The 16964-nt window shown below is 49.5% G+C and overlaps 1 protein-coding gene across 1 annotated transcript in view; it reads right to left on the minus strand.

The window, feature by feature from the left end:
- Nucleotides 1-6528: 6528 nt before the first annotated feature.
- LOC112107397 (phosphofurin acidic cluster sorting protein 2) overlaps nt 6529-16964 on the minus strand; it is a 168643-nt gene continuing 158207 nt past the window's right edge. The window contains exons 22-24 of the mRNA XM_024201092.3: nt 14011-14237; nt 7872-7985; nt 6529-7099 (exon numbers count right to left, since the gene is read on the minus strand). Of these exons, the coding sequence (XP_024056860.1) occupies nt 6981-7099; nt 7872-7985; nt 14011-14237 (460 nt within the window). The 3' untranslated portion in view covers nt 6529-6980. The remainder of the gene's footprint in view (nt 7100-7871; nt 7986-14010; nt 14238-16964) is intronic.

Genomic DNA, 16964 nt, shown 5'->3' on the forward strand with positions numbered 1-16964 from the left:
GCTGTGTCAAAGCATCCCTGAGACTTGCTTCCACCCTGTCTCACTCTTACGTACTATACTGGTGAAAAATATTCCCCCCCCCCCCATCTACTCTAGCAGCTAAACCATTCCAAAGCATCTGTTCAAAGGACTGTCCGCTAGTAACAGATTTCCAAAGCAGGTTAATTTCCTGGTATAGACAGATCCATCCCAGGCATACAGAACTACAAAATGCAGCCATTTCAATTCAGGCCAGGTCACTGGCACAGAAATGGACGGCCGCTCCCACGCAAAGGAGACGCCTGGGACGTGAGTGTGCTTTCATGTCCAGTTTTATTAGTGTTGCATTAGTACCATAAAATAGTTGATGAGGTTGCGCACATTGCAGTTCGTTCCAAAAAAGGCTATTTATATTTAATTTGTCTTCATATAAAACCTAAAACCCAAACAATACAACAATGAAACAGATGGACAACTTAGAAATCTACAGTGGTAACATCCCTTCATTTGACATCGTCTGAGCAGTGCTTGCTGCACATGTGACAATCTCACACACTAATGTACCCACACTTAGCAAGGTGCTTCCTAAAGAGTGCTCCGAGTAAAGACGCGCTGCATACGAGTCAGACACACTAAGTTCTGGGATTCCTTCTGTCAGGCTGTATGGAAGGGGAAGCCGACCTGACAGGGATTTTGATGTGCTTCCTTTTAAAGGAATTAATGTCCTGCTACTTGCAAAACTATGGCTCCTCCTCCTCTCTAGCATCAAGTCCTAATGCCTTCATGGAAACCCAGGAGAGCTCATCACTCCAGTTCTCCCGTGACTTTGCAAGGAACTTGCCAAAGGAGCCTCATGAAGGTCTGCGGGAGATGCTGTGCTCAGATGGTCACCTCTCATACTGGGCATCCTAGTGGGAAGATCATGCTAGAGTTTTAGCGAGTCCCCACAGTTCCAATGGCCAGGATACAGAAGTGCACTGAATGGAGGGTTTGTAATCTCAGCATCTCTAAGCAAACAATATGAAGAAAGAAAACACCCCAAGATGTTCCTATTGCCAAGATCTTTCAGACTTTACATTCCTGGGATCCGAGCTGAAACAAAGCTCCCATCTGACAGTGAGAAGCCCCCGTCTTTTCAGTACTTCAAACTACAGGGAAAGAATAAAAGGCTCTCTATTCTCACCAAGATGTTTTGCTTACAAGGGTTCAAGGCATCTGGTACTATTTCTTGAACCCTCAAAATGAACAATTCTTAGAATGTTTTCTTGGTACTAAACACCTGGCCAGACTGATCCAAGATGGTAACGATAGCTAGCCAAAGACTAACAGGACATACATGCCAATAAGAGTGTTTTAGTAACATTAATGGAACAATGCTGGTCAGTTTGGTTTTTAGCTGGGTCAACGGCCTACAGGTGTGTATGGCGATTCTATATGAAACCACAAAAACTTCCCATTCTACTACTCCACCCTCAGATATCCTCTCTAGGACATGACAACAAGGCTTGCTAATTAAAGCAGCAAATGAAGCCAAGGGGAGGTTGATAAGTATCCTCAAACTAAGGTAACAGAGGAATTTTATACTTAAATTTGAGATATAAACAGCTCAATGGGGCTATTGTTGGGTTGATCAGAAAAATGTGATTGGATTATATGCAATTGATAACTGCAGGTGAAATTAATGGAAAGCCAGAGGTTAAGTGAATACTGCTGCTCCAGCAGCTGTTTTCTTTAGGGCAAAGAAAAACAAATGAAAGCCCAGCAAGCATTCAATACGGGTAAGGATATTCCCTGGCTTGCCATGGTGGACTTCTGCATTTCATTTAGCCATGGAAGTGTAGAACTAGAGCTCCAGTTCTTGGCCAGCATACTAAGGATGTCTCCTTAGATCCCACCTCCAAGGAAGGGCTGGGGCCAGTTTCCCAAGAGAACACCAGTACAGGGGAACATCAGCTTTGCCAATAGGAAAGTGCTGGAGTCGCAGTTTGGGGCTCCATGGAGCAGTCAGTCAGTATCGGGGCCTGGATCAGTGTGTAATGGGAATCAAACGGATCTGCTACTACAGTACATTCCCACCTGCGTTGGGATTGCTGCAGTCTCCTGGCCTCCTGCAGGGAAGGGGGGGGAGGGTTTACAGGTGACGAGGTGGCATGCAACCAGCCGAAAACTAGGCAGTCAGCTCTGTCCCCACCCCTCTGCCTGTTCATTGCTAGAAATCCAGAGGCCGAAGTAAAAGCAACGTCTAGATTTCCAGTTAAAGCAGGCTGATTCAGGCGAATGAGATAAAGCAAATGAGTTTCCTTCTTTGAGTCACACTCTGGTGGAGGCCCGTGGAGGTCTCTTTTCATTATTCCATAAAGAGTTTTAAAACTGGGACTGTGCTGGGTTTCTTGCTCCATTAGGGTCAGTCTTCTGCACTCATCACGGCAAAGGCAATTAAGCAGCCCCCCAATATCCTGATGGCCCCTTTTCAGGCACAAGAACTGGCACCTCTCCCCATTGGTCAGCTCTGCCCCAGAGTGTACAATGGTATAGTCACAGCAAGCTGGCACACAGACCAGTTCTTCAGAATGACTTCCTGAACCCTGGAATTGGTGGTTGGTTGGAGAGCACCAAGTGGGAGACCCGAGCTCAGCTCAGCTCACCCTGGGAGGAGGCTCCTGCCACTGCTTTATCAAAATCATTTCCTATGAAGCAGCCCATTGTCTGCACAGCTCAATTGCTGTAATACTTGGTTATGGCAGAGCTTTGGCTCTCAGACTTCCAGAATGTTTTCCCAGTGGTCAGAGATGAAGTTAGTTGTGTGAAGAAGCTCAGAGAAAGTAACCACTGTATAAAACATTAACAAACATTCCCAGGAAAAGCCCAGGGAATCTAACTCCAACTGTTGGCTAGGAGTCAGGGCAGCCCCATGATGAACCACCAAGAATGAAGCTTTCCCAAGATCAGTGCAGTCCTGCCACCTGGCAAACTCCAGCCTGAAGATTCAAGGAGAGTTTCCTTGGAAGCCTTGCTACCGCAGAGAGCCCACTGCAGATGGCTGTGCTGCCAAATAGCAGCTTGCCAGAGGAAACAAACTCTGTCTGCAAGTGCTTGGGTACCAAGCCCGCAGAAAGTTTCCTGGTGAATTAGATTTCATAAAATGTAGTTAAAATAAAGAACTAACCCACATGAAACGTTACACATGGTAAGAAGAAAGGGGGCAACATACATTTGACAAGCAGGAGCCATGAAGTCCCATACTGGCTACAGTTTGTCTCTCTACAGTAGGTTGAAATACAAAGAGGAGCAAAGCGTCAAATCCTTCACTGCCCCGGTAAACAAAGTATTTGCATATAGCCAGTCCAAGCCTTCTCCAGCACTGCAGGGGCCATGAAAGTCAGTCAGGCAAGGATCTCTGTCAGTGCTGGTGTAGAATAAGCTGTGGGACTGAAATCAGACTGGATTTCAGTCACTCTACTTGCACAGGGAAGAGGGATTTAAGGAAGAACCTGAACTGCTGACTTCATTAAAAGGCTTGTCCTGAGGCAACAGCTTCAATAAAGAGCACTGATGTGCTCGTGTGCTCATTCCTAAGCTGTGGCTGCCAGGCAATGCTGCGCTATCCCAGAGCAAGGCGCAAGCCTCCTTGCAAGTTCTTAAGCGCCAGCCACCACTATGCTGAAGCTAGAGATTCTTTCTGCCCCTGTTACAAAGCGTTAAAGGGAAACCTACCCTCTCCTCAGGGCTGCCATAAGCAAGTGAATAGTTTACAGTAACCCCCCACCAGCTGCATCAGCGTTCGCGTGTGGATCTGTGCGCTGACCTGCCCGACTCCTCACAGGAGTGCATTGCTGGGCTGCTGAGGACCCTGCGAGTCTGATGAGAGTTGATTCCTGGACATGGCTGAAATCACACTAGAAAGTTTCTCTCTTATTAAACACGCATCTAAACCAGTAGCCTGAGCAGTGAGGAGAAGGTGCATGTACTGTTTGCTCTGCAGATACTCCTCTTTACTGTGAAGGGGAAGAGAGGCACTGTTCTCTTTAGGGCCACAATCACCCTCACTCCTTCAGCAGGGCAATTAGCTGAACACACCCCCAGTGCCCACTGAAGTCCTGCCCAAGTCAATGAAACCCCTCCTGCAGGACGCGCCTTCCCAGGGCGTGACCCACACACAAGGTGGAACAGGCTCCACAGCCATTTGCAAATCTTCGTTCAGTCAGTCACTATCCCAGAACATTTGGACTCTGAAAAATGCTTAACGTATTGCTGTCCCTTTGAGAGGGCGGGAGAAGGAGCCACTCTGGGGGTCTCTGAAAATGGGCCTGAGCAGTGCAAATGCCTGCCCATGAGACTGGAACCCCCAGGAAGCTCCCCTTATGCAGCTGCACCCTGCTCATTCCAAGGTGGGGTGTTGGCTCTTCTGCAAAGCAAACAAGCTCTAGCTCCTCAGCCACTGGGTTTGGAACATCTGCATGGAGGCTCCTCCCTGGAGCTGTATTGCCAGGGGAGCCCCACAGATCCAGCCCTGGGACCCCCTGGAGGAGTAGAGCAGGGTTACAGATAACTAAAGCTGTTAGGCTTTGCTGTAGTGTGATTCCTTGCAGGGTTGATGGGGGAGGATTTCTGGGCAAAGGCTCCACCCCTGGGAATTTCAGTCCACATGCGGCTGCCAGAAGTGTAGTGTGCAGCATGCCTGGTACAGGAGGGCTTCACTCAACTCCAGGGAGCTAAACCAGATTAAGCCTGTGGTGAGAAGGATCAGAGCCTTGTTCCTCCAGTTAGAGCACCTTGATGCCCCTTCAGCAGAGCAAAGCTCCGTCCTAAAGCCAGGGCAGGATTCCCAGCGAGGAGAGTTGCTGCAGTAGCTCCTACACCACCCACAGACCCAGCTACCAATGTGAGTGGGAGCCAGGGGGAAAGCTGTAGCTGAGCCTCCTTTGGCTCCAGAGATCCCCTGCTGCTGACGCAGCCCTGTAGGGCTACTGACATTGTAAATCAGAGCAACCTTCAGGCTGCTTTAGTCAGGACCGGCTCCACGGTTTTTGCTGCCCCAAGCGGCAGAGAAAAAAAAAAAAAAGCCGCAGTCGCAATTGCGATCGGCGGCACTCCAGCGGCAGCTCCACCGCGCCACTTTCTTCTTCGCAGGGACCCGCCGCCGAACAGCCCAACGTGCCGCCCCTTCCCCTTGGCCGCCCCAAGCACCTGCTTGCTGGGCTGGTGCCTGGAGCCAGCCCTGGCTTTAGTATACCCTGGGAATGGGCTGGCACTGTGATATTTTAGGGGAGGGGGAAGGGAGAACATTCATAGCTTACAGTTTCCCACTCATGAGCTGCAGTAGTGCTCAAGGTCAGGGCTATAGTGGCCAGTGCATTTCACACAGGCACTGGTTGGTTTTGCACAGTAAATCCTTAATCCCTGAATGGTGGGTTCTGCTAGCTGCAAGCTTGTATCCTGCTGGAGTAGCTTCTTTCCCATGGAGAGAAGCCCACAGGAAGTACAGGGGCACTGAGTGACTCCTCCACCCTCATTTTCCATGGCAGGCCCCTTGGAGGATGGATCCTAAGCCGGCACGTGGCCCAGCTGGCTAACGGTGCATTGTGCAATACAGGTGCACTGCTGGAGTCAAAGAACTAGAATAGCTGAGAGAACCCTCAGATGACACAATCCGTGCATGAGGCATTCCAACGCAGTCCAGACAAGCCGAAGTTCTCTGCCTTTGCTGTCAGAGCTGGCTTTGCTACATGGCCTCCTGCCTTGGAAACAGCAGCAGCAGCAGCTCACATGGCTGGAGGGGGCCCCCAAACAAGGGATTCCCATTTGGAGTGTGAGGGGGGAACCCTGTACACACTGCCTAGAAGAGAGGGCACATTCAGGATGATGTATGCAGGTGGCGCATTTGCTGCGAGCTGGTATTGTATGTGCTTTCACATGCACATGTGCTTTTGCTGTGTGGGTGTGAACGTAGCTGGTATAAAATGCAGCTGCTCATGTGTATGGGCCCAAGGGGCACAGGAACTAGCCAGTACATTAATGCCTGACTCATTAGACAGCAGCTCATCTTTCCTGTTATCTTTTTTAGCAACTTAATCTTTTCTAAAAGCATTAAAAAAAAAATCTGCACCTGTAAAAATCCATTCTCTTGAGAGGCCGGGCAAGGTTTTATTGATGTCCATAATCTGTGTGAAAATCTAAATAGCAACAACCCCACTGAACTGGTGTCCTTCAAATCCAGCTCCGGGCTGCAGGGGGTGTTGTGACTGGCTTGGTTGGGTTATTGGGATGGACTTGGAGCAATGGGATTCCTCAAACAGACATTTCATACTTTGTATTTCAGTCTCTGCCCAACCTGAATCAGGCACGAGAGTGAACATGCCTGCCCATTTCAATAGCTGGCCTTAAAACAATGACCCTCTGGCGTTTCTTCACCTGTGGAGAATCCTGGGGTTTCCCTCAGTTATTAGCTTGGTTTTTGGCAGACAGCGCAATGTATTTCACATTCTTGGTACCTGAACTATCTGGTGATGAACCAGGCTCTACTTTCTTCATGAGAAGTCGGGGGGGGGGGGGGGGGGGGGGGCGGCGCAGAGTTAAACATTTTAAAACAATTCATTCTCTCAGTACCTCCCACTCTCCCCTCAAAAACCATTCAAGCCCAATCCAGAACACCCAGCCACAAACACACCCAGGAGGTTTCAGGTTAATAAGCAGTGCAGTTATCCAGCTATCTGCTCTTAAGTTCTCCGGCAGGTCACCCCACTTCTGGAGGTTCTCCCGGTAATTTCCATGTTATTGGTACATTTCTGCTTAAGACTGTTTTTTGCTTTGTTCAATGGATTTCCTTCCCTTGTAGTAAACTTAAGAATTAATAGAAAAAAGTAATTCAGAAGTAATCCAGACGCATCTGTAAGTAATCTGCAGGAGAGAGCAAGCAGACTTGAGTCAGAGTTGGCACTCAGATTCCTGGTTCCTGCGTGTGCAGTCTCCATACAGGCAGAAAGCTGCCCCGCTGAAAGTGGTTAGAAGTTAGGTTTGGAGTGTCCGAATATGCAGATGGGAAAGTGCTTGACATGGGAGGACCACTGTGCTGCCAGCTGAAAGAACTTCACATCGTTCCACTCTACGCCATCAATTAGGACTGCAGGGGAAGAATAGAACAAGGAAGCATGTCAAAAAGCACCCAGCAAGACAGTCACACTGGAGAATCCCTATGCCTGAATTCTATGCCATCACATCATCCTTCCTCAGTCAGTACAGGAAACAGATGCTGCATTGACACCTAGATAGTAGAAAAATTAGGAAGAAGGCCCAGTCAATTCTTCTGCTGCCCTAAAGATCAAATGAAAATGGCTCAGCAGCTGGGTTGGGAAAGATGCCAGTCATCTCCCTGCCCACCCTCAACAGTGGGAAATTATTGTCGACTGGCTGCATGCATTATGGAGAAATCCTCCTCTTCCTCTCAAGCATCAGGTAGAGGCCACAACCAGAGCAAACAAGATGGACCACTGGTTTGTTCCATAATCAACACCTATAACCCAGAAGAGTTTAGAACAGTGTTTCTCAACCTTTTCCCAACAGTGAACCCATGTTACAACATAAAACTTCTGGGACTCCTCTCCCACCTAGCTACAAAGGAAAAAGAGGGTTGTTGTGCCCCTGAGACCTGTTTGTAACTCCCAGCTTGAGAACCTAAGGTTTAGTGGCTGGCTGGCTCTATGCCATCTGTGGATTTCCCCATGATGGCAGAATCCTCCTGCAGCCAAATCCATGAGGTTCAAGTCTGCTTTGTGTCACAGACTAGCACGTCCTGGTCAAGCACTGAGATGGCTGGCTTACAGGCACTAGAGCCATAATTAGCAATAAAATGCTTCCCATTACTATCAGAAATGATGCAATAATTCAGCACTTACCCCGCAGCATATTCTGCTGATGTTTTGCTGTGCAAATCAATCTACTAATTCCTTCAATGCATTGACTCTTAGACTCAATCTCCTTGTCTTTTGTTTTCTTGGGCAAAAACATCACTAGAAGAAAACCAAACCAAACATGCCCATGCTTATTAACATTTCCAGTTCACAGAATTACTTACCAAGCATCGCCACCTTACTGGGCCCTATTAATTGGGCATTATTAGAGCCCCAAAGCAATTCATATTGCCTCTGAAAGTCTTCATTGCTATAAGCCTCCCCTTCATCCCCCTGGGGCAATTCCCCTGCTGGGAAAATATCCAGTCTATTAAGATAAAGCTCCACCCTTGTGCACTGCGAGCTTCGGTGGTTGGCTCAAATGATATAAAATCTACTACGCTCCCATGGAGATTCTTCTTATTGCAAAAAGTTTCTAGGGCAGAAAGCTCACTTCCAGTTGAATGTGGCAACTAGTGCATATTCACTACATAAACACCAGGTCAACAGCTGCTCAAAGGGACACCTGAGATAAGGGAGCTCCTGCAAAAAAAGGAACTGGCCGGGGATGGGAAAGGTTAGGAAGCCCTTCTGAAAAAGGTACCAAGGTCTCAGGATCCATCTGAATTAACAATCTGAAAGGGAGAAGGTGGCTCCAGGAGAATTGCTCCAAACTGGGGATGAACACCCTTGAATCCAGCCTGGGCAAACTCCATATAGGAGCTTATTAGGTGTCATCTTAGCACAGCCTCAGGTCCCCAGACAGAACATACCATGTCACAAGGCACTGAAAACTTGGACAGACCTTGCAGTTCCTGTCTGATCTGGAGGATGGCACTTCCTGCACCACTGACACCCCAGTCTGAGTGATGTGGCATCTGCTCAGCATGAACTCTGGCCCAACACTGCAATGGGGCACCCATGCAGAGTTCATTGCAAGAGTAGATCCCCTCGAGAGAAAAAGTTACCAGCTATTGAATAGCCAAAGCCATTTGCTGCAACACAGCCCATTTTCAAACCAAGTGCTGATAGCACAATTCGACTAAGCGCTGGAGATTTGATGTGATCACAGTCCATTGCAATATGGCAGTTGCTATCTCCCCAGCTCTTGGAGAATTTTTTCAGGTCCATGCACGGGGCCAGTGGGGAGCTGTTGTAGAAGACTCCTGAAGGAAAAGGAATTCTAGAAGTGCCTCTCACTGGTAACAGGTTTCCCAGAAAGTGTAATTTCCTGGCTTTCCAGTATTTGCCCCCCCCCCCAACACCTAAACTTCAAACATTGTTAAGCTCCCCACCAATCCTTCTCCTTTTTGAAATATTCCTGTGTTTACAGCCTTACAAGGAACAGGGGGAAGACTGGTTTCAGAGTAGCAGCCGTGTTAAGAAGTGGGTTGTAGCCCACGAAAGCTTATGCTCTAATAAATTTGTTAGTCTCTAAGGTGCCACAAGTACTCCTGTTCTTTTTAGGGGGAAGACTGAGCTCCTAGGTTGGAAAGGTGGTTCTGGTCATACTTGGAGAACGGAGTTTAAACTTTAGGTGGGGCACATGTGAACTGGAGGCTTCCCAAGGATGATGGCAGCTCTTTGAAACCTGCAGGTCTGATTAATCTGGGTCAGAGCTCATCTCTGCAGCCTGTACTCGGTCAGGGAGCTGAGAGGATCCTAGTGATAAACACTGAGCCCTTCCTCCCCCCTTACACCGGTAGCTGAAGTAGATCCGTATGTATGGGAGCATACTGCCGTGGCTGACTGCATTCTTGAGGCTAACAGCCTTTTAATAGGCACCGATAGCCTTTTGTCAGTATCCCTTGCACATTGATCTTTGCTGTATGGTTTAGCTTGGAAGGATGGAGATGTGTGATCAATCCTCAGCTGAGTCAGTAGTTTCACTGGGCCATGTTCTTGTTCCCGTTATTTCCAACATCCACATCCTCCCTGGCGCAATCGGAGTCCCTGATGCCTCTAGACCCCAATCCGCAGTAGCACTCTTGGCAGGGGACCATTGCAGCAGGCTCACATCAGGATTCCTGAAATAGGATCTCCTTGTCTAGTTTTTGCTGCAGGGCGAACATGTTTGAGTGTGACGGGTCCTAGTGATCCATCCTGAATCTAAGTCCCTCACACCTATGGAAGATCTCCAAGCAGCTGACTATCAACCTAACAGTCTGGGGAGACTGTGCACTGCCCAGTCTTTTGCTGTCTGTATGAATGACCAGGTCTCCTCCCACCTTTCTGAATCATGCCTCTACTCATACCTAAATAACTCTCCCAAGTGAGCTGGCAGGATCTTTAGGGAAACAAATGCATGCCCCCTGGCCTGGAGCTGTCCCACAAGGATCTCCATATTTTGTGAAGACTGGAAGAAAAGGAGAGCTTCGCTCCATCACAAATGCAGCACAGGAATCTCTGGCAGGTGCTTTGGTCAGGTCTCCTGATGCCCTGAATTTCCTGGGCAGCATTCCTGCTGCTATGGCATGCTACATCACCATGTGGAACACTGTGCACTTTGTATGCTATGAGAGTATTTCTGGCCCAGTACTGCCCACAGACCCTCCGATTGCTTGTGGATGATTAAGATGGAATACTGTCCCTGAGAACTCTTCGGAGAAAGGGTCTGCTGTCCCTGTACGTCAGAGACAGAGTGAATCTTGAGGTTACGTTGGTGTCAGTTCCAGGGGGTGTTGTATAAGGACAGTTTTCAGTACCCACTCATCTCGTAAGGCGTGTTCTCTCCTGGTGTTGAAGATGGTGGGCCTGCCACCAATTGCTTGTCTCTGTTCCTCCTTGGGCAATGTTGGTGTTGCCTGGAAGAGGGCAAGGAGGCGTTGACATCCTGTCATACTTTTTATCCTCTGCTGAAAGTGAGGTTTCCTCCAGTCCCTTCTGGGGGACTGGTGAAGGGGGGATCCATGGTCAATTATATGAGTTGTCCAAATTATTTTTGGAGCTGGAGAAAAGGTTGTGGGGCATCTTTTCCTCTGCAGTGCATAACTGCATTCCCAATTTTTTTTTTAGGGAGCAGTGGGTCTCCGCTAAACCCAGAAGCTGCTGAGCCAGATCTCCAGACCACATATGTAGCCCCAGGCTGTGCCTGAAAACAGATGAGCTGCCATTGCCCTCGTTGGGCTGTCTGATGGTGCCTGCTGATATGTCTGTAGTGAAAGACGTGGCAGGGACATTGAGTGATCAGAGACTGTTGATGACATTTGGAGGCCAATCCTCTTGGTGCCCGTGCCATAACAGATTGTCCTGGAGTGAGAGATAGAGGCCCATGAAGCCTGGAGTGCCAATGAGACAGTCCGAGGGCATCCTCTACTTTCAAGCCCTAGGGGAAAGAGACCCCTCCCTCTACCGCAGTCATGTCAGAAGTGAATCACCACGATGATCTGTGAGGTATGGCGAGTGGTTTACTCAACAGTGCCCCATATGGGGATGCTTCAGCCTGAATGATCTTTTCTGCAGCCATGTTCAGCAGCACGCCATGCCCTTTGGGGAGTGGTGGGGGAAATCTCTCTCAGACACAGGTTGTGTCTCTTCCTCTCCGCCTGGAGTCCCAGGGCTGCAACTGCCCTCTGAGGCATAGGGGTAAGTGCTCGGGGATGGAGGGTACACATCAGATTCCTCATGTTTTGACTCATCTCCCCCCCCCCCCCCCCGGGCAAGTCAACAGCACACAGGGACCCACCTGGGAAGGAAGAAGGGATGTGCGCTTCCTTCTGACTTTTGGCTGGATTTGATTTCTGTCCTGTGTGGCTGTCTCCTGAGGGGCCAGTGAAGAGATGGAGGAGGATGAGTCTCTTTGTTGTTTGAAACAGGACCCAGCTCTCTGCAGGCTGCTGTGACCTGCTTGCCAGCCCCCTCTGGGGTGGGAAGGGCTGCATGCTTTGGCATCTTGGCACCACATTTCTTCAGGGAAGAGATGGTGCCTACCCAGAGTTCTCCCACTGCTACTCCCCTGAGGTACACCACCCAGCTGAGCACCCCTTAATCTACTCTTCATTTGGGTCGGTCCATCTCTGCTGCTGAGCCAGTCTGCCATGGGGCTCTGTACCCACACATGGGCAGGTTTCCTTCCAGTGGAGGGGTTGGGTGGCCTCCATCAGTACCCTGCTTGTCTCCCCTTGCTGTTTAGAGTCTACCAAGGTGGTGATGTCTGATCTGATAGCGTGCCATCCTCAGCATGGGGGGACGTGTCTGGGAAGTCAGTCCTCAGTGCCACGAGTCCAGCCAGCCCATGCTGTCCCTGGCTTCCATTTGTGAATGGACACTCAGAACATAGCACTTGTTCAGGAATGGACCCACTCCTGGTTGCTCCTCTAGGGAAGTAGTGAACCTCTCACATTTGCTAGAGGATTCTCCAAGTTTTGTGGAAGGTTGCACTGAGGCTGTTCTGACTCACTCTGCTGGGAATGAGCATATTGCTCTCCTCCTCAGACTCATTCTCACAGGCACAGTCATGCTATGGTCCCTCCTTGTCCAAGGGGAAGCGATGGACGAGCCCATGTCACCAGGGCTTCGGCACTCAGGTGGCCAGCTGCCTGCCAGAGCTCTCTGCTCTAGGAATGAGGGAACTGGGAGACCTGGCACCTCCATGGACCTTCCTGGTTGCCTGGTCCTTGTCTGAGTGGGGGATAGGTATGTTCTGCGTTGAGCTGGGAAATGCGGGGAGGTAGGCAGAGGCCTTGTAACAACTGGAAGGAACATGGGCTGGCTGGTAGCATCGTACTGGGAGACAGGGGAGTTGCAAAGTTAAAAAGGAAGAGAGGATCAGAAGACCCAAGAACTGTAGCAAGTTCTCTGCGCTGCTCCTCCCACCCAGAGGCAGCACATTTTGGTGGTGAGTTTCCAGCAAGCAGGTCCTTATGAGAGAAGATTGGACTGAAGCCTGCAGGTGTGAGAACACCCTCAATGGGGGAGGGGGGGGGGGGGGCGCTGTGACATACTCTCACTTGAATACTAGCAGCACAACTGCTGTACCCTCTTATCCAGCCCCACCCTTCTCTTCTCCACATTCTTCTCACACCTTCCCATTCTCACCTTCTCTCCACTAACCATACCTTGCCCTATGACCACCACCTCCCCATCCTCCTTTGCCTCCAACCCTTTCTCCCAACAAACGGATAGTAGGAATCCAAAGGCTTGTCTAGATGAGGAAACAGCCCTGAATGACTATTCCGCACTAGCTCCTTGGGTGGATGCTCATATAGTACACCAAGAGTGCCTTTAACTTAATCCACTTCCAATTAATCCATCGCTTTAAATTCACACCGTATATTATTTCACAATAGATTCCCTGTGTAAACCAGCTGTAAGGGTACAGTCTCTGTTCTCACTGCTGTGAAATCGTCTAACAAGGGTACAGGATGATACTGAGTCCAACACAAGGGCTGGATAGTTGCATGACCATTAATACATCTGTACCTGCAATAATGAACAGAGCAATTCAATCTTGTGCTTCAGGCCTTCAACTGATGCCCGGCAATAATCACAATTGTATAGCTGGCTAGGTGCATGAGGGATATCTTCATCTTAAATGTCAAGTATTAGCCATCTTTAGACCACAGACAGATCCATTATGGCAAAATTTTTGCACCCATGCCTAGAAAAAGTTTTCTGCAAGTCTAAAGCTAATGGAGCAACAGTGCATGGAGTTCTTTAAGAAATGGCACTGCAGCAGAAAGGGCAAGATATTGTTTTAATGAATGCTTGGGTTTGAGAAGGAAAAACCAAAATAACCCCACCCCAAAAACCCAGCCAAAGTCCACCCGTGAGATTGCGTGGCTCATGGTTTGTTGTGTGTTCAATTATTCAGTGGCCTTGGCTTACCTCATGGTACAGCAACCAGCTTTTATTTCACAGGGGCAAAAGCAGATCAGGAGACCTACCCAACATGGTGTGATTTGCTGGCACCAAACACAGCAACACGGGGAGTCACTCCCCATAACACAAAAATAAGGTCGCCTCTAGGGGCACAAGCCAGCAGGCCTAACGATGGCATTTCAGGGCTGGGGAGCAAGTTCTACTGTTAAGACATCATACAGTGAACCTGGGCAGACCTGGAAAGCCAAGACAAGTACAACCGTCCACCTTTCACGTGTCAGCAATACCCGATAGAGCAGCAAGCTGAATCCCCTCCCCCTCTTACCCTTTTTGTTCTTTTCCTTTGTCACAACTGTCATTGACATCGTTGGAGTGCTGGTGGTCTCCCCACTTGTGGGTAACCTGCTGACCTGGAGAGACCGGAAAGTGCATTTGAGTGTGTTTTTGGCAGTGGAAGGGTCCTTCTTCTCCGGGTCTCTCTTCTTCTCCATGGGCTGAGCTGCAATCCAGTAATCCACCTGCAGTCCCATCAGCTCAGCACCAAGGCTCTGGCTAAAAGATGGGAGGAAAGAATCATTTTCACATGATGATTGACTGGATTTCCATCAAAAAGACAATCAAGGGCCCAACATTTTCACAAGTGACTAGGGATGCTGGCTACCCAACCTGAGATTCCTTAAAATGGCCAGATTTTCAGGGGGCGCGTGCTCAGCTTCTTCGGCAAGTCAGACCCCTTGGACGTCTCTCAGAATGGGCACCTGAGAATGGTAAGCACCCAGAAACAACTAGCCACTTATCAAAGGGTAGATCAAGGAGGTTAGGATCTTCTCATGAAGGACAATTGTGAAAGAAGCTCCGTTACGTGGCTCATGAGCCAGGAATCACTGTTACTAATTACATTTAATCAGGCAACTTCTCATGAATTCTTTTTTTCCTTTGTTTTAATTGCAATCCTGAGAATAACTATCAGATTGTTCTTTAGAAAGAACAGCTAGTTACTTTTTTGGGTGTCTGCACTGTAAATCAGTCTGGCTAGAGTCACACCTGCTGTGTAGCTCACAAAGTCCAACCCATGGAAAAAGAATTGCCTGTTTTGGTAGTTCACTACCCCAACACAATCCTGAGCTTGACAATCGCTTTCCCTTGTGGGCTACCAAAGTCAGACCTTGCCTGCCATCAGGACATGGTGCAAAACTCACTCCAGCTTGGTATTTTAGGCATACAGGGGGACTTAGTTAGGAAAGATAAGTCTGTTAATTGGTTGAGAAATAGCCAGTGGGTGGAGCAAATGAATAAAACATGGTCTACTGTGGTGGCCATATCAGGTGATCACAGGAAAGGCTATGCAGAATGCACTGACCCTGTGGAGAAAAGTGTCTCAACTTTTTCACCAGTGGATGGTTGTTCTGTGGCTTGGCTCTCCAGAGCGGACACATGTGCGGGCCCTTTCTGTTGACATCAGGCAGGCAGCGAAGAACATATCAGGAGCAAGAGATTTGGCACCAATCGTGTCTCCTTTCAGACACTTTGCGCCTTTAGGCTTCCCAGCCAATGGCTGCCAAAACCCGTCAGATAAATCTGCTTAGCCTATGCTACACGAGTCACTTCACCCATTTCCTCAGCCCCAGGGGCTATCTGGGAGGAGGTTCTCGCGGGGAGCAAAGCACATATACCCAGTTGGCAGTGGAAGAAAGTTTGTGGCTTGGCTCCCTAGTGCTGAAAATGGCCCAGGGAGGGAGCAGGAAACTCGTAGGCTGAGGTGGCAGGAGCAGTGGGGCTGGTTGGGAAGAGGAAGGAAGGAGTACTCCCCACTGAGGTGACACCTTGGAAAATGGCCTTAAAGCTGGGGCACTCTGCAAACTCATCAGACCCCAATGCAGACAGATCCAGCCAATAGTGCTTGGTGAAAATGTGGGCCTAGATGGCTGCTCTGCAGACCTAGCTACAGAGGCGTCTCCCCACTCTGCCCATGGACCTCCTGGAATAGGCTCTAAGGTGGGTTGAGCAGGCTGGCTAAGGCAGAGACCAGCCAGAAACAGGAACAGATTCATTGTGAAAAGACAGCCAAAGAGGACCATCATGGAGCAACAGGATTTTCTCAGCCTCTGCACCAAGTAGATGGCAGCCCTTGCTGAGGTATCTGAGGGACAGAAAGGTTAGTTAGGCTGTCTGCAGACACAAGACATGGACGCCAAGTCTGTTCCCAGGATGACCATTGTCACTGGGCGGACTCTCACCACCTACCCAGGAGGCTGGCAGCAGCTGTCAGATGATGCTGAGACAGCTCCTTTCAGAGTATAGTGCTTCCAACTTCCACCTTGGTCGGGGGAGGGAAGGAGATTCAGCATGAAGTCCTTTCTGGTTCCCTCAGGAGAGGAAAGGGCCCAAGAGATATTGGGCTCAGGGATCCAGCAAAGATACCAGGCTCCCTATCAGATGCATGTAGCAGCAGATTAAAGATACGACTTCTCTTTAAACTCCCTGGTGGTCGCTTCTAGTTCAGGATCCTCTATTGAGAGTCAGACTAGCCCTGTAGCAGTGCCTGACTGCTCTCACTGTATAGGCCCTCAGCTGGCTTATCCAAAGAAAGCGACTGCACGGCAAGCCAGGGTGAGAGTGTACAGTGCATCAGCCTGCCACGCAGTAACCTCCCATGTGGACATGGCTACAACGTACTGAGTGTCCCAGGGTGCAGGTAGGTTCACACCCTGGCGCAGTAACTCGTTGGGCAGACAAGCACTACTATCTTCCCCTCTCCAAGGAGTATCCTAAAGCTAGAAGTCTCAGTCTAATTCGGCATGAGACTCATGGGGACCATAGTACCTTGCCAGGATCCGGCTCCCTAGGCTCAGCCCCCAGCAGTGTTTAGGGCAAGGTGCAGTTATAGCTGGAGTAGCACATTGCAGGTGCAGCATTAACAGAGTGGACCGGGGTGGTCTTGTCTTAGGGGCCCCACTTTCACATGAGTAACCTGCATTCTCCTCCTTCATGGACCCAGAGGCTGGGTCATACCAGAGGTGAGAGAAACACTCCTTGCGTAGCAGACACAAGGCTTCCAAAGAGGAAGGGAAACGAGGGGCAGGGCTCAGGCACTAGTCACACAGGGAGAATTGTCTTTGGTGGTGAGACAGAGAAGAACTGAGGAAGATGGGGCCTCTTTGGAAGCTGCTTGGGAGGAGGGAAGGGAGAGGAGCATCTGGGAATACAGGCGATGGCCCCAGCACTAGAAGGGGGGTGCTGTGAGGAAGCAGGGGTCCTGAGAGAGCTCTCTGCCATCTC

This window comes from Terrapene carolina, unplaced genomic scaffold, assembly GCF_002925995.2.
Source record: "Terrapene carolina triunguis isolate 2854851 unplaced genomic scaffold, T_m_triunguis-2.0 Scaffold210, whole genome shotgun sequence".
Taxonomy (NCBI): Eukaryota; Metazoa; Chordata; order Testudines; family Emydidae; genus Terrapene; species Terrapene triunguis.